This window comes from Canis lupus, chromosome 19 (assembly GCF_048164855.1).
Source record: "Canis lupus baileyi chromosome 19, mCanLup2.hap1, whole genome shotgun sequence".
Lineage (NCBI taxonomy): Eukaryota > Metazoa > Chordata > Mammalia > Carnivora > Canidae > Canis > Canis lupus.
The window spans coordinates 28,993,251-29,016,086 of NC_132856.1; the positions used below are offsets into that span (position 1 = coordinate 28,993,251).

Genomic DNA, 22,836 nt, shown 5'->3' on the forward strand with positions numbered 1-22,836 from the left:
AAAATCAATTTTTCAAAAAAAGGATTTTTTTTTAAGGACTGTTGGGTAGAATATTCTAAGAAATGTCCATCTCCCCAACTGATTAATTCACTAGAGAGATTTATTCAGGATTATGTACCAAAAGATAAGAATTCCTATAAAAAATAACTTTTATGAAGTCAGGAGCAAATCAGAAGCAGCAGCAGGTACATGGGAAACACACGTTTTTCAATTTATACTTCCTCATGGTTCTCTTGGATATCCTCTGGAATTGCTTCGAAGACTGAAGAATTTCGTCCCCTAGAAATTCACACTGTTGAAGCTCAGCGTGTCTTTGGGCCAATAACTGCATGGATTTATCTGTCACTGTTTCTATGAGGTCATCCACCTGTGACAGACAGATACAAAGAAATGTAGCCATATGTTGGGAAGCCTTGTCAAAACCAAAGGGATGGTGGCTTTTCCTAAGAGACCACTTCAGGAATCAGTGGATGTTTTGCAAATCCCAAAGTATTACTCTAATTCAAGTCATAGCAAACAGAGCTTGAAAACATAACATTTACCACCCAGTGGTAAAGGGAATCTCATTTCTTCTCAAAAGAAGCCTTTGTGCATGCCTTCATTTTAATTGAATTCACTTAATATTTATTAGGCACATAGCATCATCCTGGGTGACCTTAGCAATCCTTTAGCCACTCTCAGGATCCCCCCTACTAACATATTTCTTCATGTTAGTAATTAATTTCATCGCACAACCATGCTGCCTAGCAGGGCTGTGTATTCAGTTCAACTTGGCCCTCTGTGATGCATCTGAAACACAAAGCGAAAGCCTTTGCCCACTACCTGCATTTGAAGTTTTCCTACTGTCAAGTCTGATTTTCGGAGGATGTTTCCCATGCTAGGTTTCTTTTTTTTAAGTGCTGGAAAGTGTGATCTCTTTTTTGATGAATACGGAACCTATCATAAAAACGCAAAAACACATCAGATTAAGAAGTACCCATATTATTTCTGTGATAGTGCTTAAATAAGAATTCTCACCCTTGGGACATTATAAACTGAACATTTGCCACATAACAACGTTGAGTTGGAGAGCGTATTCATATTATCCTCCACGCCCCATGTATCTCCTTTGTGCCCAAAGCTCTCTTTGAAGAGATCTATAGGGTGCAGAGAAATGAGATTGTCTGGTTCTGAAAGAATATACAGTGTCAGGAAAAAAGCAGGTCACTCGCAAGGGGAAGAAGAAGAAATTGCCTCTGTGGCCGCTGAGCGCAGTGAGAGTGTGGGGCTGCTGAGGACCAGTGTCCCAGAAAGCTCATTATCCCTGGATCTAGTTGTTAATTTGGTCTCTTTTCTGTAGGTTTCCTTATTTTCATAGCAGACATGCCTCCAAACATAAAAAGAAGGCTCTGGGTTCTTTTCGCCCCATGCCTGCTAGTTTTCCTAGCGTCCCTGGCTTGCTGGTTATAAGTACCTGTCCTAATAGGATTGCTATTGGAAATCATTCCTAGGTCAGGGCTCCTGGCTAATAGGCCCTTTTTAGTCTTACTGGGTTCACTCTTCCTTCACTTAGTAACTAATATTGAGACTATTGTGAAACCTACACAGAGTGGGATGTCGGAGTATATCTGGGGCCTACACTGTGTCTGAGTTTACAAAGGCGTCTGCTGACCCACCACTCTGCCCTGCCAACTTGCCCAGGCTCCCATGTCACTTGTAGGACCCTCCCCAATCCATCTATATATATAGTTGGACTCCACTTTTTTTCTCTCCCATAAAACCCAGTACTTTTTCCTACTGAACGAATGCTTACCACAACACTTACTGAACACTTACTAAGTTACTTCTCTGTTGAATACCGCTATTCTAAAGTCAAATGCCTAGACAGTTCAGGTAGGTTGTACAAAACAGGACCAGTTGCTGCTAGTGGTAATCTGGAGAGAATGTGCCTCCGACCAAGGGGCCAGTCTCTGCACATCTCCTGTTGTTATCATGAGGAATTGTAGGCCTAATGTTTTGAAATCCTACTTTTCAAAAGAAGTCTTAAAATCCAGATTTTTAAAAAATACTCTAATTTTTAAATGTGACCAGTTAATGCAAATATATTATTGAGGTCATTCTGAGAGCTAAACAAAACGCTTCGCAGCCAGTTGACAACCTTTGATTTAAGTCTTTTGCTGAACAGCAATCTTACTATATAACCAGATGTATCCTTTTTTTTTCTTTTTTATGGTCAGTGATACTTGTGTCCTAAGAAGTATTTTCTCTGTACTGAAGTCATTTCTATCAACTTCCAGAAGTTTTAAGGTTTTACCTTTTCCACACAAATCTAAACCCAACAGAAATTAATTTTTTTTAAAGATTTTTATTTATTTACTCATGAGAGACACACAGAGAGAGAGGCAGAGACACAAGCAGGCTCCATGCAGGGAGCCCGACGCGGGACTCAATCCCAGGTCTCCAGGATCACAACCTGGGCTGAAGGCGGCGCTAAACCACTGAGCCTCTGGGGCTGCCCAGGAATTAATTTTTGTATACAGTGTGAGATAGGGATCAAATTTCTTTTTTTAATATTTTATTTATTTATTCCACCCAGGGACCCCCCAAATTTCTTTTTCTCCATATTGACACCTACTTGTCCCAGTGCCATTTATTCAAAAGATTATCCTTACTTTAATGCTCTGCAGAGCTGTGGTTTAATATCTATCCCCCTAATAGATTATAAATTTCACAAAACAGGACTATATCTATTGGATCTTTTTGCCCCCAAACCTAGAAATCACCCATTATAAAGTAGGAGTACAGTAAATGTCAACCAAGCACACAAAACACAAAATGCAGGACGCCCGGATGGCTCAGTGGTCCAGTGTCTGCCTTCAGCTCAGGGCATGATCCTGGAGTCCTGGGATCGAGTCCCACATTGGGGTCCCTGCATGGAGCCTGCTTCTCCCTCTACCTATGTCTCTGCCTCTCTCTGTGTGTCTCCCATGAATAAAAAAAATAAAATCTTTTTTAAAAAAGGCAAAATTCAAAACTAATATTGGCGTATTCTAACAATGATACCCCAGAACAGCTCTGTTCAGTAGAACTTTCTGCAAAAACAGCCTCAAGCCACATGTTGTTATTTAGCACCCTGAAATGTAGTAAATGCAACTGAGGAAATGAACCTTATTTTTAATTAAATAGTCATATATACCTGGTGGCTACCATTTTGGACAGAAGTATAATTAGTATTTAGCCTAGTAGTTATGAGTAAGGACTCTAGAGCCAGATCTTCCTGGATTTGAAACCTGTCTCTGCCACTTATCTAAGTAAATTATTTAACCTCTCAGAGTTATCCCTAAAATAAGGATAGTATTGCTACCTACCTTTTATTTATTTATCTTTTAAGATTCTATTTTTAAGTAACCACTATCCCTTATGTGCAACTTGAAGTCATGAACACAAGATCAAGTCGCACACTCTTCCAACCAAGCCAGCCAGGCACCCCTATTACTATCTACATGATTAGACTGTTGTAATTATCATCTGAGTTGATATTTCCAAAGCACTTAAAACTGAAACAAAATCAGCTCTAAGTAAATGTTTGTTGTATTTAAAATAATAATAATTCAGTTGATTTAAAAAAATAGTGTGAGCAATTTAGGCTGAAGCTTACATATGCACAGATAAATATAGGCTTTGGTTTGGACACTCTTGGATTGTACCACCACACTGTCTTTACATGTGGCTATCTTTTCATTTCAATTACAATGAAATAAAATAAAAAATTCAGCTTTTTAATTGCACTGGCCAGATTTCAAGTTCAAAAGATACATGTGGTTGGGGCCTCTGGGTGGTGCAGTCAGTTAAGCACTTGACTCTTGGTTTTGGCTCAAGTCGTAAACTCAGAGTCCTGAGGTCAAGACCCGTGTTGGGCTCTGTGTTCAACAGTCTACTTGAGATTCTCTCTCTGCCCCTCCCACTCATGCTCTCTCTCTCTCAAATAAACAATTTTTTTTAAGTCATATGTGGTTAATGGTTAGTGTACCAGAATAGCATACACTTGCATCTTCACGCAAAGTTCTATCAGGCAGTGCTAGTCTAGTGAATTCCTCTCCTAGGGCAGCCCAGGTGGCTCAGCGGTTTAGCGTCACCTGCAGCCCAGGGTGTGATCCTGGAGACCTGGGATCGAGTCCCACGTCAGGCTGCCTGCATGGAGCCTGCTTCTCCCTCTGCCTGTGTCTCTGCCTCTCTCTCTCTCTCTCTGTCTCTCATGAATAAATAAAATCTTAAAAAAGATAAATAAAATAAAAATTTTAAAAAAACAAAGAATTCCTCTCCAAGCAGCATATGTGATTGACCTGATGCTAATATACTAACTCAATAGTTGAATGGTTGAAAAGTCACTATAAAGCTCAGAATTTCACTGTTGTCCAGACTGTAGTAGAAGCTGAACCATTAAAGCTCAGAAGCAGAGGAATCAGACCAGGAAAGCCTGCTTGCTGTGTCCTCAAGTCTTGGCTAGGAGAATACAAGCAGCAGATATGAAGGCTTTATTATGAGAACTTGGCTTTTCCCACACCCCTAAACATCAACTTCTTTGTAAGTCTTTAGAGGCGAGTTTGGTTTAGCATAGTACCTTTTGCAGTCCCGAAGGAAGGGATGTCACAGATAACCGCTTCGTGGTTCTCCTGGCCCGGAGCAGTGTACTTCCTCGGGTTATCTCCTCTGTCTCTGCTTCTACAACATCAAGTTGTATAGTCGCTTAGAGAGAAGGGAGAGGGGAAAAGAACCTGTAAGGATCACAAAAATAAACTTTTTCTCTTCTTCTTCTTCTTTTTAAGATTTTATTTATTTATTTATTTATTTATTTGTTTGTTTGTTTGTTTATTTAAGAGACAGTGAGGGAGAGAGCACACAGCAGAAGGAGAGGCAGAGGGCAGCCCGGGTGGCTCAGCGGTTTGGTGCCGCCTTTGGCCCAGGGTGTGATCCTGGAGACCCAGGATGAGTCCCACGTCGGGCTCCCTGCATGGAGCCTGCTTCTCCCTCTGCCTGTGTCTCTGCCTCTCTCTGTCTCTGTGTCTCTCATGAATAAATAAATAAAATCTTTAAAAAAAAAAATAAAAGAAGAAGAAGGAGAGGCAGAGCAAGAGGGAGAAGCAGACTCCCCACTGAGCAGGGAGACTGATGCAAGCTCCATCCCAGGATCCTGGGATCATGACCTGAGCCAAAGGCAGACACTTAACCAACTGAGCCACCCAAGCATCCCACAATGATTACCTTCTTATTAGAAAGTATCCTGAAAAGACCAGCATCCCATGCCATCCCAATAGCTTTCTTCCTTGGAGTAAAAGATTTAAAAATGGGTTTGCCTTTTTCTAATCTTATACTTTTTCCTGTGCACATTTGCCTTTTCTTGTGGTCACGACCTCAGTGGTCTCCAACCTGTTCTGGCAAGGTGGTTACGTCTCTTTGAGACTTCAGTTTTGCCCTTTGTTACTTTTTCCTTTAATTATTGTGGAATTAGAAAAAGTAACTCTCTCATGTGTAAGATGATCCCTTGAGTACTTGTTATTGATTGAAAGAATGTTTAAAGTTACTCACTCTCCAGCAATGTGATTCAAGGCTCTGTGGTCATATGCCATATTCACCATTTCTCTCATTTTCCAGGAACCTTGGGCTCCTTAATATTTTTCTTTACATCAATTCAATCCTTAACACAATAAATGCCTTTATAAAGGAAACTTCGAGATACTAGCATAAATAAAAAACCAGTATCAATACATAGGCATTAACATTAATATGATAAAAATAAAACCATATTATTGCCTGTAGAAGGCACTACATTTGAGATTATTCTCCATTTCATTAAAAAAAAAAAAAAAAAAAAAAGAGGGATCCCTGGGTGGCACAGCGGTTTGGTGCCTGCCTTTGGCCCAGGGCGCGATCCTGGAGACCCGGGATCGAATCCCACATCGGGCTCCCGGTGCATGGAGCCTGCTTCTCCCTCTGCCTGTGTCTCTGCCTCTCTCTCTGTGTGACTATCATAAATAAGTAAATAATTAATTAATTTTAAAAAAAGAGGGCAGAAAATAAAGCCTTTATTTCATGTTGGTGAAAGGATTGCTAGGGGCATTGGGGAAATGGTGTTTGCTATTTGCTCTGTGTTTCAGTGCTTTCCTGCTGTGCTCACACCTACAACCATCTTGTTGGGCTTGGGGGTCTATTGATAAGGACTTCACTAGGAGTGGTGGCTCTAATCAGTCTATGGGGCTCCACCTTCAGAACAAGGTGCTCTACCCAAGGACTCTCCCTGCCCTCCACTATCCAGCTCTTCCCCATACCTTACACCTTCTGTCTATGAATGCTTCTCCCTTTACCTCCCCATCTCCACCGCCACAACTAAGCAAGCTACTATCCTTCATTGCCTGAATGAATGGAAGAACCTTTTTACTGTCCTTTCTGTATCGGATATTGCCTTCCTCCCATCCAGTCTCTACTTTGCAGCCTGAGCTATCTTTAAAAGAAAATGCAAATCAGACTATATTAATTCCCAGCTTGAAAGTTTTGATGGTTTCTTATCAAAAAGTTAAAAATCTTAGGAGAAAGTTAAAAAATTATTAATATGACTTACAATATCCTGACCACCTTATTCACCAGCCTTTTCCTGGCTGATTTACTTTCTTTTTTTTTTTTTTTTTTTTTTTGCTGATTTACTTTCATTTCTTTTTTTTACCCTGTGTTCTGTGTTTATACCCAATATATGGGATGAGAATATGCTCTCCCTTTCTCCTGGAAAACTCTTGCCACTCTTTTCTCATCTGACTCTAGTTGTCCTTCAAATTTCAACTGAGTTGTCCCTTTCTCAGGGAGGCTTTTCTGGAGCCCCCTCCCCAAAAGTTAGAACAGAGCACCCATGATGTGTTTCCATAGTACCTTGTGCTGCTACTTTGCATCAGATGTAATTATCTGCCTAATGTTGGAATGTCTCTCTATGCTATGACCTTATGAAGGCAGGGACCACGTCTGTTCTATCTGCTACTCTATTCCCAATCGCGTGGCAAACACGTAATAAGTACTTAGCAAATATTTGTTAAAAATGTTGCAAGGGTCAACAGGGAAGAGCCACTATCTTTGATCCCTGGGTGAGAGTGTCATAATGTTACAGCTGTGGCCTAAAGACAGATTTTCTGAAGAAATCTTGGTTTGGAGATGGGTTATTCCAACAAAGATGAAAATAAGCCAATGTACATGGGTAAGGAGGAGGAACTGAGCCTCTGTTTCCTATAGACTCTTCAACTCCAATCCCATCAGTATGGAAACATGCCATCTTTGTTATTTTCAATGAAAATAGATAAGTGAATCTATGCCGGGTAATTGCTAGATGCTTAGAAGCTAGCATTAGTGACTGCTATTTCCAGAAGAGAGAGTGAGTTTGAAAGGGCAGTCAGCTGGAAGCCATCAGTTTTGGGAGGAGATGGGGTTTCATTTGTTTGTTTTCTGGAAAAAGTACTCACCAGGTATGCCGCCTTATCACTGTATGAAATGTGTTATTGTGTGTGGATTCCCTACTGTAAGGGTTGTGTACGTTTCCTGATGCTCTGCGATAAAGGACATTAAGAAGCTACACAGGATATTTAAAGCAGTGAAGTTGTCCTGTGTCACACTCTAACGGTGGATACATGACGTAACTTGGTGGGTTTGTCGTATTAGGGCAAGATGCTAATAATAGGGGAGGGAGGGGTAAGGAGAGAGTATATGGGAAGTTAATCTCTATATCTTCCATTCAATTTTTCTAGTAAACCTAAATCTGTTCTAAAAAACAAAGTCTATTAACTTAGGAAAGCTACAGAGAAGAATGTGAATATTAGTGGTATTGTTAGTTATAACTCATAGGACCACCGCACCCCCCACCCCCAGCATCACTATTTTGTAAAAAAGATTTCAAGTTAACAGTTCAAATGCTGATTTTTCCATAAGGTACACAGAAAGTAGATACAATAAAATAAAATGTCTGTTATGACTTACCAATCATAAATTTTATTCATAGAATTCTCCCCATACCCTCCATCCACTGTAGGGAGTAGCTATTTGGAAGGCTGTATTACTACTTTTTCCAGAAACAAAATAATAGATAAATCTCACTTTAGTTTAATTTTCTAATATATATGTATGTATATGCATATGTATTTATGTATATGCACATACACACATATATGCCTGTGGACACACGTTCATTTATTTTTTTTAAAGATTTATTTATTCATGAGAAACACAGAGAGGGAAAGGCAGAGACACAGGCAGACACACTCCTCATAGGGAGCCTGATGCGGAACTCGATCCTGGATCCTGAGCCAGAGGCAGACACTCAACCACTGAGCCACCCAGGCATCCCCTGTATGCATGTTTAAATGAAAAAAATGGCTTTACAACAATTAGACCACTAATTGGACTGGGAGGGACCTCAAAAACAATATAATTCAGAGCTTTTTAAAAGGTTTGTACATGCAGATCACTTGGGGCTCTTTCCACATCACAGATTCTGACTCAGTAGACCCAGGCAGGGCCTGAGATTCTGCATTTCAACCAAGCTCCCAGGAGATGCCACAGTTTGGGGTAGCAAGGAAAGCCATCCCAACTTCACTATTCCTCTTGGCCTTGCCACTTAACTGTAAGTTGCTTTTGATTACCATTCTGTGACAGCTTTCTCATTCTTGGTTTAGTAAATAACCTGGGGGATGGAAGTTCCTTGACAATTCTGGGAAGAAGGCCCTGTGTGTTTGAAAAGGTTTCCTTATGGTTAGTAGAGGCCCCTCTGCTGACACTTGCCAACTTGCTTCTACATTTGTAGGACAGCATCCTTCCCAAAACAGTCTTCACTTTCTTCATCAGATTTTTTTTTTTATTTTGCTGGCTTTCATGAAATTCCATGTCGCTATCACCAGATGATTCCTCTTTGGGGATCAAGACATTTTGTTTTACTAAGTTGGTGGACACAGCTCTATGCCATCTAAACAAAATAAAAAAGAATTGGTATTACGGGAATTGAAAAGTTAAAAACAAATCATTTAAATCATCAAAATCCAAACTTGAATTGTGAACAAATTATATAATTCCAAAAAATAAAACTGATACCAAGAACCAAATCATAGAAAAACAAAGCCAAACCAACTACTTTGTGTTTTGTCCCCCAACTGTAGTTATGTGCATTCTGGCCACTACCTCATTGTTCCGTAAGAGGTAGGTAGGTTACACTATTATCTTCATTTCACTAATGAGTAAGTTGAAACACAGAGAGGTTAAATTATTTGACCAAGCATAGAATGCAGATTTTAATCCAGGTCTCTGACCATTAGAACACATATTGGCAAATTAGTAACCTTCTTTCAATGTTGAGAGGATATAGTTTTGTTGGACTTGGTGGTTCCCAGCCTACAGTGATGAAAGATGAGAAATGGCAGGGGTAGTCAATAAGGTATATAATCCCAAGGCCCCATAAATGATGCATGTACATAAAACACTCATTTAGATAGAATAACTCTAAACTCTTATTTCTAAACTTCTGAACAAAAAAATAAATAAATAAAATAAAATAAAATAAAATTCCAAACAGTCATACACCATCTTCATCATTTTGGTCTATTTTAGTAATACAAAGAGATAATGAGGAACATCTGGGCTGGCTTGGTCAGTTGAGTGTCTGACTTTTGATTTTGACTCAGGTCATGATCTCAGAGTCGTGGGATGGAACCCTGAGTCCAGCTCTGTACTCAGCAGGGAGTCTGCTTGAGATTTACTCTCTCCCTCTCCCTCTGCCCCTCTCTCTGCTCATACTCTTTAAATAAACAAACAAATAAGATCTTTAAAAAAATACAAACAGGGCAGCCCGGGTGGCTCAGCGGCACTTCCAGGGCGTGATCCTGGAGACCTGGGATCAAATCCTACGTCGGGCTCCCAGCATGGAGCCTGCTTCTCCCTCTGCCGGTGTCTCTGCCTCTCTTCCCCCCACCCCGTGTGGGGTGAATAAATAAAATAAATAAATAAAATATTAAAAAAATATACGAGCAGATAATGTATCTTAGTAGTGTTCTATGTACTAAACACTCTTCTACGTTCTTTCATATATTTCATGTAATTTACCCCTCATCTGGTCATCTCCATTTCACAAATGAAGAAATTAAAGCTTCAAAAGAATAAAAAACTTAGCCCAGGATCTGATCCCAACACCTGTATTATTCTAAAATAAACATAATCTATACCGTGATACCATTATTTAGCTAATATTCTTATTCATTAGTATTGTTTTTGGTGTCATCCAAAGCAATAATATCCATAAAATCCCAGGGATTAAAAAAAAAGTAAACCTTCTGTTTTGAGGTAATTATAGTAAGTGTAGTTATTACAACATTGATACTGTCAAGATACAGATCATTTCTATCACCATCTTCATGTGTATGGCTGTACCCACTCACCCCCCACTGTCTCCCCAAGCTGTCCTCCTTTTGTATAATTTTGTCCTTTCAAAAATGGAATATAAATGGAATCATACAGTATATAACTTTTTGGGACTTACTTTTTTTCACTCAGCATAAATCTCTGAAATTAACCTAGATTGTTGTATGTATTAGTTATTCCTTTTTGTTGCTGAGTAATATTCCATCCATGATATGGATTACCACACTGTCTAATCATTCACTCATTGAAAGACGTTTGGATTGTTTCTAGTTTGGGGCTAATATGAACAAACACAAACATTTGTGTACAGGTTTTTGTAGGAACATAAATCTTCATTTCTCTGACTGAAGTCCCAGGTTTTATATTATGTTATGTTACATTATGTTTGCAATAAATGTAACATATATTTCTAATATGGATTAAAATAAGTTAATAACTATTAAAAAATGGTCTTTGGGGGTGCCTGGGTGGCTCAGTTGGTTAGGTGTCTGTCTTCGGCTCAGGTTATGATCTCAGGGTCCTGGGATCGAGCTTTGCATCTGGCTCCCTACTCAGCTTCTCTCTCTCTCTGCTGCTCCTCCTACTTGTATGCCCTCTCTGTCAAATAGATCAATAAAATCTTTAAAAAAAAATGTTCTAAAAAAATGTTCTTTGTATACTACGTAAAATATGTCAAGCAACACCAGCAGCACACACACCATCCCTCAAGAAATACTGTTCTAAACTGGAGCTAAATCATTCAACTTCTCCGTAATTATACATGGGAAGTAGTTCAGAAGAGCCCAGACACTGGGGTTAAATGGGCTTGTTCAACCCAACACCATACTTCCTAGCTGTGTGATCTTGGGCATGTAATTTAACGTCTATAAGCTTAGGTAAGCTATTTTCAGAAATGGGAGCATAAAAAGAAATAATTCATGTGGTTGGAACCCAATAAATAATAGCTTTTATTAATATGTGGATCACCTGAGCAAAGCGAAAAAGTAAAAGGCAAGGAGGGAGCTCAAGCAGGAGGTGGAAAGAAGGGGGAGACCATGTAGGCTAGTCCTTTTTGGGACTGGAACATTGGGACATTTTACTGGTTACACGGACACACAAACGCTAGGGGCGCTATTCACATTCAATCATAGTGGTGTCTAAGTTAACTGAACTTTCTAACAGATGGCACTAAAGTGTCTCCAGGATAGAGTGCCATTTTATAATTTGCCCAAAGACCATTAACGGGCCAGGATTAATCTTCCTTAGAGCCTGTGAGAATCATTTAATAAAGCCATCAATTTCTACTACCCTAAATACATGCATACACACATACATCCTCTAAATGATGAAAATAACTTCAGGAATCTCAAGAACCCCAGAGGCCATCCACATAATCCTTCAGGTTAAAAGCCCAGCTCTAAGTAGTCTGAATCTCAGAATGTATCTCCCACTCCAACCCTTCTACCCTCATCCCCGATCTACTTAGAACATGACTAACAAAGGTGATTTTGCTCCAGGACATTGGACTAGAACTGATGAAATTTGTTTTGAAAAGAACCCTCCCCTCCTTAAGTTTCCAAATATCTAGATGGGTAATGAATTTATTTTGTAGTATTGCTTCCCCCTTCAATCTCTTATTCTTATTGAAAGTGGAAATCTCCACAATATTTCATTCTGTCCACAGAAGTTCAGCAGTTTGGTATTTGAGGATTCAGGCCTCATCAAAACACCTCATTTCTATGTCTGAGCTCTTGCTTATGAAGCCGGGAAGAAAGAAGCCAAAAGAAACAGGAAAATAAGTCATCTTGTTGATTTTCCTAATTAAAATGTATTATATTTGGAGTATTTCATTGGCTGTCTTCACAGTTTTCCCACTGACAGGAAATACCAGGTATAAGACAGTTTTAACATTACCTTAAAGGGTGTGCATGGCATGAAATACAATTAGTACGTATTTCAGTACATATTGCCGGGCAAGGGAACAGAAAGCGTTGATCATGGACTCCTCTTGAAGAATATACTACTGAATTTTCAAAATCATAGTACTTGCATGGGATGCATGATATCTAAAATTCTGAAACTGGGCTAATTTTAGCATCATATGCCACATTAAAACTCAAATTTAAGTGGAAAGGAAAGGTTTTCCCCATTACAATTACACTCATAAAATGAAGCTTTCATTGTGGCACTAGGCTTCCCGACCAATGTATAAATGCAGCACCTCCCCCACCCCAATCCATTCAGAGTGTTCATTTCTAAAGGCAATGCTGAAAACCTTTTCTAATCATTGCAATGAATATTGTTTAATTAAAATCCAAAAAATCTCACTCAACAGAAAAGAAAATGAACTCCATTGGCCTACCTTTCAATCCCCTTCCTTTTGAATGGGCCATTTTTCTTTCTGGGTTGCTGGAGTCTTCGGTACTGACCACGTCTTCCACAGACACCCTTAAAAGACTCTGGAAGATACAGCTGAGGGTGGTCCATTGCTGTCAAGTCCACCCGTAGTAATTGTGTTGGATTTCTTCAGCTCTTGAGCTCCCAAAGTACAAAACAAATTCATGCAGTGCCAGAGGCACTTTTAACTTCTGGGCTGTTTGGGGGAAAGTATGTAGGAAATTTTTGGAATCATTTTCTTATTCCCTTCTAGGTGTGAGAGACATCATTCGTGGGACTGGCCCTGTTTATCACTTCACAGAGGTTGGGAATGATGCATTTGACAGAATGGTGGGAAATTCCTTTTTGCTTTGTGGAACATGTGTTCTAGATTCCTGGGCAAGGCAAATGCAGAAAAGGAGACCTGAGTTTGTAACCACTGCAATTTGGGTTGGTAATAAAATAATCACACACTAATTGATTATCACATTCAGATGTGCATGTTTGAATCTTAAAGAGGAAAGACCAGTAGGAATACTAAGGATCCCAACTTTTGTTAGATCTCTGAACTAGAGCCCATAAATACTTTCTCAGCCCTAGGGGACATACATTAAAAAGGCCAGTTTTTGGAATGCCTGGGTGGCTCAGTGGTTGAGTGTCTGCCTTCAGCTCAGGGCGTTATCCTGGGGTCCTGGGATCAGTCCCACATAGGGCTGTCTGCATGGAGCCTGCTTCTCCCTCTGCCTGTGTCTCTGTCTCTCTCTGTGTGTCTCTCAGGAATAAATAAAATCTTTTTTTTTAAAAGGCCAGTTTTTATTTGGCCATCTCATAGTACACCCCAAGGCTATTTTATTATATTACAGAATTTTGTAGTGGTCTTTCAAAGTACATGGCTAAAAAGTTGAGTGGTCCATCCTTCCCTTCTAACATTTCCCCATTTCCGGGAAGAGCAAATTCTGCCTGCAAATTTTTCTCACCACAAGGTGGCAGCAGACACTAGGATTTATTCTCCTTAAGCTAAATGGCGTTGAGTTTTTCAGAATTTTCTAAGAAAATTCTAGAAAAGTATGTGTGTGAGAGAGAGACAAGGATTACTCTGCTGTTTGTGTTTGTACTCATCAGTAATCTGAAGCATAACTTCTCGAACTTTGATGTGCACACGAATTCCCTGGAGATTTTATTTTATTTTTATTTATTTTATTTTAAAAATATTTTTATTTATTTATTCATGAGAGACACATAGAGAGAGGCAGAGACACAGGCAGAGGGAGAAGCAGGCTCCCTGCAAGGAGCCTGATGTGGGACTCAATCCTGGATCCCGGGATCACGCCCTGGGCCAAGGGCAGATGCTCAACCCCTGAGCCACCCAGGCGTCCCTGGAGATTTTATTAAAATGCAGATTTTGATATAGGAGGTCTGGCATGGGATCCAAGAGTTTGCATTTCTAATAAATTCTGAGGTGATGCTGATGATGCTGGTCCACACCTGGAGTAGTGAGGGTCTTGTATGTTCCATCACTGTGAGAAAGAGCTTAAAAATACTCAAGAATGAAGTGTATTACCTTGAGGAATTAAGACAGTTCTCGTTTTAGCCCTACTGTCGATTCACTTGCCCTCTCTATGCTTGTTTTCTCCTCTGTAAACTAGGGTTACCTAAGCCATTGGAGAGTGAGTGCAGGTGGTCCTTTGAGAAGCAACGTAATGCAGCATACCTGATGTGCCTTAGCCAAAAGGGCCTGTGGGTCTCCCTGGTCTGTTCTTCTTCAGTTGTTGGCATTCCCAGAGTGCAATAAATAATAGGCACTCTGGGATGAATGAATAAATGAATGAGCTTTTTCTTTAACCACAAGCCAATTATTTTCAATCAATCACTGGAATAGTTGTCTTAAATCTGTTGTGTTTTGTCAAATATCTGGATGAATGAGATTTATTCTACATTAAGAAAAGAGAGCTGGTTTTTGCTTAGGTATGTATGTGTCTGGTGTTTGTGCATGTCCACGAGTGTGCAAGTCTGTGCGTGCGTGTGTAACAGAACCATTTGCTGCTTCAGCTTCTGTGACAAATTGCAGTTTCTCCAAGGCGTACTTAGAACAGATGATGGAGAGTGGAATAGAAGAGCTAGGGTACAGATAGATGCAGAAATCTGTATCTACCCTACAGATTTAAGCCAAATCAGTTTTTCAGTTCTAGCTCTGCCTCTTTCAGCATGTAGGTTACAAAACCTTCCTGGGCCTCCATTTTCTCATCTGTAAAATAGAAGTAGTAACTGCTGCCTTCCAAGAATGCTTTATTCATTCAGCTATATGACAATTACTTGAATGCCTATGGGTGCTGGTGCTATTCTAGATGCCTGGGATACTGGGATACAACACACACAGAATCTCCGAACTAATAGAACTTATAATTATTTTTGTTTTGTTTTGTTTTCGAACTAATAGAACTTATAGTGCTGTGGGTGAGGCTGGCAACAGAGAAGAAACCAAATAAACTAACTTCAGCTAGTGATAAGTGCCATGAGGATGATAGAACAGGGTGGTAGGACAGTGAGTCTCCACTTCAGATGAGGAGTTGGGGAAGGCAAGCCAGCTAGTGAGTCATTGAGCCTTAGAATGGGACAAAGAGGGATGCCTGGGTGGCTCAATTGTTGAGCGTCTGCCTTTGGCTCAGGCTGTGATCCCAGGGTCCTGGGATCAAGTACCACATCAGGGTCCCTACAGGGAGCTGCTTCTCCCTCTGCCTATGTCTTTGCCTCTCTCTCTGTGTCTCTCATGAATTTATTTATTTATTTATTTTTTAAAAGATGTTACTTATTTATTCTTGAGAGACACAGAGAGAGAGGCAGAGACACAGGCAGAGGGGGCAGCAGGCTCCATGCAGGGAGCCCGATGTGAGACTTGATCCCGAGTCTCCAGGATCACACCCTGGGCTGCAGGCAGTGCTAAATCCCTGAGCCACCTGGGCTGCCCTCTCATGAATTTAAAAACAAAAAAGAACTGAACAAGGAAACAGATATAGTTGTATGAAGATCTGATTGTCGGAGGTAAATGAATCGGCAGACACCAAAACCCTGGGGAGGAGGAAGTCTGATGGCTTTGAAAATGTCTAAGGTATAGGGCCTGCAGCAAAGATAGGCAGGGCCAAACCCGCTGGATCCTACAGAACAAAGTAGAAAGTTTGGTCTTGATCTTCAGAGCAATGGAGAAGTATTAAGTGTTTTTTAAAAAATCATTTAAAGAAAAATTTAATTGTGGGAAAATATACATAATATAAAATTCACCATCTTGCCAGTTTTAAGTGTACAGTTCAGTGGCATTACATATATTCACATTGTTGTGCAAAAATTGCCACTATCTATCTCCTGAACTTTTTCATCTTGCAATACAGAAACTCTGAACCATTAAACAATAACTCCTCATTCCTGCCTCCCTGCCTTCCCCCAGCCCCTGGAAATCATCATTCTGCTTTTATGTCTCTATGACCTTGATAAAGGTTTTTAAGGAGCTAGTCAATGCATATTTATTCTGTGCAATGGGGATTCAGCCTTGAACAAAACAACTATAATCTCTGCCCTGGAATTACATCCTGGTGGAGGAGATAGATGCCAAACATGTTAACAAATAGATAAAACATTGCCAGCACTGAAAAAGAATGCTCTGAAAAATCTAGGAAAAGATGGTGGAAAGTGAGCAGAAGCAGGCGTTTCTGCCACAGTGATCAAGATGTCTTACCAAAGATTTCTTAAAGAAGTGACACGGACATTGAAAAGGAGGCAAACTAGAATAAATTCTGGGAGGAAAAGTATTCTAGAGGTGGAAAGCTCCCAGAGCAAAGGTTCTCAGATGGGCAGAGACCGGGTCATGCTTGAGGGCAGAAAGGAGACCAGTGTGGTGGGAGCATAGGTGACAAGGGAAGGCAGCATTATGCTTGTGTTTTCAAGAGATTGCTGTGTGCAGCATGGGAAGTGCGTTGGAAAGACAAAGTATGGTTGCCAAAAAGCTGTTAGGCAGGCATTTGATCCAGGCTGGAGATGATGGTGCACAGGAGCAGATTGAGGTAGGAGTGTGTGGATTCAGGAAAGAGCTAGAAGGTACAATGCTGATGTGAATGGAGTCTGGGGATGCGTGAGGAGGGAGTGGGATACATGAACCTGGGCAGTCAGGCTGTTGCAGTGGTTCAAGTGTGAGACTGCAGTGGTTCAATGGAGTAGAGGTTCCCAGAAGCTAGAGAGAAAGGCATCAGGGCAAGAGTCCCTGATAAATCTTTTCAACCATCCTGAATGGGTTTGGGCAGGGCTTGGAGTCACATCCATACTCTCATTCCCTGGACGTCTGCAAATGTTCCTCTGGAAAAAAAACAAAAAGACGGAGCTGGGCAAAATCTAGTCAAAACACCGTCTTTATGGTTCCCAACATAATCCTTCTATTGAACGTGTCTGAGGTTGCATAATCCTATTTAGGTAACCATAACAACAGTCGACTCCTCTTGAGGTAGCAATGGATTGAAACCACTAAGTCAGAGACCGCCACCACGAGTGCCTGCAGGCACCAGGCCGGCAAATGTGAGAAGCTGCAGGATGCAGCAGGAAGGGGTCGGAGCTGTGGCAAACTGTAGGGTGCTGGGCCCGTCAAATGCTACTGAACTCCAAAGTTCTAAGAATCCTTTTGCATTTAGAAATGTTATCTGCAGGTTGTATTTAGCCCGTGGGTCACCTATTTGCTGCCCCCAGATATTTTTCTATGTCAACTCTCCATTCACTCAGCTAGGTCCTTCCCATCAGTGGTCCTAAAGCGGATTTCCATCCCAAATTGTAGCTTAAATGTTTTGGTGTGCATTCTATTAGCTTTTAGCCAATTACTACTATTTTTTTTTTTACATTTTTATTTATTTATTTATTTATTTATTTATTTATTTATAGAGAGAGACACACACACACAGAGAGGCAGAGGCACAGGCAGAGGGAGAAGCAGGCTCCATGCAGGGAGCCCGATGTGGGACTCGATCCAGGGTCTCCAGGATCATGCCCTGGGCTGAAGGCAGTGCTAAACCGCTGAGCCACCGGGGCTGCCCAATTACTACTATTTTTTAAAGAATATTTTATTTATTCATGAAAGACACAGAGAGAGGCAAAGACACAGACAGAGGGAGAAGCAGGCTCCTTGCAGGGAGCCCGAGGTAGGACTCGAACTCCGAACCCTCTCTAGACCTAGATCACGCCCTTAGCAAAAGGCAGATGCTCCACCCCCGAGCCACCCAGGTGTCCTGAGATTCTGGGCCTTATTCCGAGGCAGGAAGGGTAAATACATGGAACAGGGCTAGACAACATACCTTAGTGACCTGAGGTCATGTTTAAACTGAATCCTTTTGAAAATAGGTGAGTATAGCAAGCTAAGAATTTTTTGAAGAGTTTTCACTAATTCTGGCCACCCCAGATATGAGAGCTTGGGAGGCCTTTGCATGTAGGGGAATATGAAATGGGGACTTCTCCTCCTTGCTCAAGCAAATCTCCTTATTGGAACTTGTGTCCTTTTGAGAGAAGAAGGTGTCACTTTACTGACCAGTTAGCAGGAATTATGTCACGAGGAAGTGGACACAGGATGCCAAGAGACAGAATGTTTTCACAGAGAACACTTATCCAGATAGTTCCACTCTTTAGCAGTCAGCGAAGATGCAGCATGGAGCAAAGTGTCTCTGAAGAGGCAACAGGCTCAAGTATATGATCCCTTTTATTCATTTGCATTTTGTGTTGACAGCTGCCCCGGGTTGGTGTCTCAAATCATATAGCTTTGAACTGATCATTTGCTTTGCTCTTATTCTCCTTAGCAACTTCTCAGTATTGGTCTTAGAAGTTTTGTCAAGTGCTCTGGGTTGTGCCATGTTGGAAAGTCTACATTTTAATCAAAATGTCCTCTCAGATGCAGTTAATATGAGTATAAATAGGTGTAAGCTCTCTAGGTGGTGATTTGGCAATATTCACTAGCATTTGAAATTACGACGTCAGAACCAGCATTCCACCTCTGGGAACCTATTTTATTGAAATACCCACATAATAATATAGGTTTATTTGTAGTAGCAAAAACTAGTGGCAACCTACATGTTCATCAAGAGAAGATTGAATAAGTCTTTTAAAAAATAAATAAATAAATAAATAAATAAATAAATAAATTCATGAGAGACACAGAGAGAGAGGCAAAGACATAGGCAGAGGGAGAAGCAGCTCCCTGTGGGGACCCTGATGTGGTACTTGATCCCAGGACCCTGGGATCACAACCTGAGCCAAAGGCAGACGCTCAACAATTGAGCCACCCAGGCATCCCTCTTTGTCCCATTCTAAGGCTCAATGACTCACTAGCTGGCTTGCCTTCCCCAACTCCTCATCTGAAGTGGAGACTCACTGTCCTACCACCCTGTTCTATCATCCTCATGGCACTTATCACTAGCTGAAGTTAGTTTATTTGGTTTCTTCTCTGTTGCCAGCCTCACCCACAGCACTATAAGTTCCTATAGACTTCCTACAGACATTGGAGCCATTAAAGACGAAGGACAGATCTATGTGTTCTGATATGTGGGAAAAAATGTCATTTATGGTATGCGTGGAGTGGAGGAGACAGGATGTCCTAAAACTATGAACACAAAAGCAGTCCCTTAAAAAATGCTCTATATTCACATGCAAACAGGCATAGAAGATTCTGGAAGGATATGTACCAAAGATTTAACAGTGGTTATTTGATATTATTATTTGATTGATAGTGGAAGTAGTGGTAAAGTAGCAAAGATAGAAATGAAGAGATCAAAATTTTTTTACCTTATATACTTTACTGTCTGATTTAAAAAAAATAATGAGTATGCATTACATCATATCAAACCCCAAAATTAAAAAAAACAGTTACCCAAATATTGAATGCATAATACCAAGACATTGGCCTAAGTGATTTTTTTTTCACTGTTGCATGGATGGATTTCATAAAATAACTCAATAGATGAACTTTACCATTTATTTTAGAATCACTTACTTCGAGCAATGGGTAAAAACCAAACTGTCATTATTGTCCAAAAAAGACATGCAAAATATGCTTAATTTTCTAAGAAAAATGATGGATATCTTTTTTTAAAAAAGATTTTATTCATTTATTCATGAGAGACATACACAGAGAGAGAGAGGCAGAGACACAGGCAGAAGGAGAAGCAGGCTCCATGCAGGGACTCCAGGATCACACCCTGGGCTGAAGGCAGGCGCCTAACCACTGAACCACCCGGGGATCCCCAATGATGGCTATCTTAAAACTGAAAAAAACTCTCTGAGATCATTTCCAATTTCTTAGCTAGACATAATTAAATTTGGTATTTCCAATAAAAATAAATAAGAATATTTGCAAAACAACAACAAACTTCTATAGCTGTGCTGCCCAACATGGTGACTGCCAACCACTTATGGTTATTACCCATTTGAATATGGCTAGTCCGAATTAAGATATGCTATATGTGTTAAACACACACTAGATTTTGAAGATTTCATAACTATAAGGTAATATAAAATACCTTATTAACATTTAAAAATGTTGATTATGTGTTGAAATGATAATACTTTGAATGCATTAATTTAAATAATATGATATTAAAATTAATTTCAACTTCTTTAAAAAAATTTTTTAAATGTGGTTACTAGAGGGGTATCTGGCTGGCTCAGTCAGTAGAGCATGCAACTCTTAATCTCGAGGTTGTAAATTTGAGCTTCACTTTGGATGTAGAGATTACTTAAAATCTTTTTTAAAAAATATTTTATTTATTTATTTATGAGAAACAGAGAGAGGCAGAGGGAGAAGCAGGCTCCATGTACGGAGCCCGACATGGGACTCGATCCTGCGTCTCCAGGATCACGCCCTGGGCCGAAGTCAGCGCCAAACCACTGAGCCACCCGGGCTGCCCTAAAAATAAAATCTTAAAAAAATATATAGTTACTAGAAAATATAAAATTATATATTTTATGGTTCTCTAGTTACAGAAATTCTGTAAACAAAATTTTTCTTAAGGTGTGAAATACTTGAAGCCATTGCTTCTGTTTTGTATATACATCTGTCTTTTTGAAATTAAAGTAATAGGTGAATTCCTCACATCAACTCAGCAGGTGGGATATTTAGTAAAATAGGATATAATGAAGTCTAAGATTTTATTTTAGTTTAATTTGTTCTATTTTGATTTTTTGGTGTTTGGGTGAAGATTTTTGTTTTAAATCTAGGATCACAAACTGGAGACTCTTGGTTTCACTTGGCCTATAAGATGTTTTGAATATCAGATTTCGCATAAAAATATTCCTCTTAGGACTCTCACAGTAAACAATAATATCTGACAACTGAGTCTTCATTCTCATGTGGGCTGAGTGTGGATTCCCCCACTTAGATGACAGCAAATTTTCTTTTTAACCACAGTCCCCACTACTCCCAGATGTCTTCTACCCAGCACTTGGCCATTATTTTACAATCTCCATTAAAGAAATTCAACGAGTTTTTTCAAATATCTTCTTGTTCTTGGGTGAGAAGATATAACCTCTCAATTTCCATTATTTGGTGAAGTCATGTCAGCATTTTAACATAGCTTTAAGTACTTTTTCACTTTTTCTCCCTGTGATCCACCATGGGGACTATCATCGTTTTTATCTTTTCTCTTTTGATTTATCGATTTAATCACGCTAAGTGGAGAGTTTATTCTGGTACTATTCTGACTGGAAATGCAAAATAAAATGCCAAATCTACTCATTTAAATAGCAACGTGGTGGATGGATTGGTATATTCTGAAAATTATTCTTTTCTAGAGATTATTGTATGTTCAAAGTATTGAGCTGTTTTTCAGAAAATACCTTTAGTGAAAAGCTAAGTATTCCCAAGTTTCCCAGTACATTAGAGAAAGCTTAAAATCAATTCGTTCTTTAATGTGATAACAGTGAGGCATCATAGAATGTAGAACCCATTGGTGACATGGCTCAAACTGTAGAACTGAATAGAAAATTTGAACTAATGAAATAACACATATTTAGCTGTAAGTTTTCAAATGCATATTGTGTCAGAGAATAATGAAGTCTTGATGAAAAGGTCAATAGGACCTAAACAATCTCCCTCAAATAGCAAAAAAAGAATCATTTTCTTCATTCATTTATTCACTTATTCACTCAACAAATATTTGTTAAATGCCCACTGTGGTCAGATACTGTCCTTGTTGCTGGGGATACAGCAGGGAGCAAACAGATGAAAGTCCTCAATTTCATGAGGCTGGTATTTGAGGGAGGAGGGAAGAAGTAGAAATAAATAAATAATTAATGACATTTCAAGAACTTGGATGTGCCTGTAGGAGTGGCAGATGTTGCTATTTTTTTGTAAGGGTGGCCTGGGAAGACCTCTCTCATACAGAGACATTATATCAGAGTTCCAAGAAAGTGACTAAATGAAACATGTGGATATCCAGGGAGAAGTGCTATTTGAACAGAGTATAGTAAGGGCAAAGGCCCTGAGGCAGCACCTGCTTGCTGTGTTTAAGGAACAGAACAGCTTGTATGGTTGAAACAAAAGGAGTAAGCACAAGAGAGGTAGAATGTGAGCCAGGTAGATCACAAGGGACTTACCTATCAGGTGGGGCCTGAAGGCCAAGCACATGAACATGGCTTTCACTCTGTGTGCGATGAAAAACTGTTAGGTTTTGAGAAAAGCAGTGATGTCATGTCACTTTTTTCCCCAAGATTTTATTTATTTATTCATGAGAGACACACAGAGAGAGAGGCAGAGACACAGGCAGAGGGAGAAGGAGGCTCCATGTAGGGAGCCTGATGCAGGACTCGAACCCAGGATCCCGGGATCATGACCTGAGCTGAAGGCAGATGCTCAACCTCTGAGTCACCCAGGTGCCCCAGCAGAGATATCACTTGATTGAAGTCTTACCACATCATCACCCCCACTATGGGTAGCTCAATCGTGTCAAACATGCTAATTAATATGTTCTTACATAATATGTTCTGTAACAAATGATCACAAACTTGGTAGTGCCTTCAGACAGCAGAAGTATTTTACCTCACAGCTCTACA

General features: G+C 40.0%; 1 protein-coding gene across 2 annotated transcripts; it reads right to left on the reverse strand.

Moving 5' to 3' along the window:
• Positions 1-82: 82 nt before the first annotated feature.
• On the reverse strand, positions 83-13,103 carry C19H3orf49 (chromosome 19 C3orf49 homolog). Of its 2 annotated transcripts, none has more exons than XM_072785540.1 (5): positions 12,758-13,103; positions 8,652-8,971; positions 4,601-4,701; positions 823-936; positions 83-367 (listed from the first exon to the last, which is right to left on the reverse strand). In XM_072785540.1, the coding sequence occupies exons 1-5, from the start codon at positions 12,880-12,882 to the stop codon at positions 170-172; spliced, it is 858 nt and encodes a 285-aa protein (XP_072641641.1). In that variant the 5' UTR covers positions 12,883-13,103; the 3' UTR covers positions 83-169. The 2 variants fall into 2 exon arrangements, with proteins under 2 accessions (XP_072641641.1, XP_072641640.1); XM_072785539.1 differs by having other exon boundaries at positions 4,601-4,725.
• Positions 13,104-22,836: the final 9,733 nt, after the last annotated feature.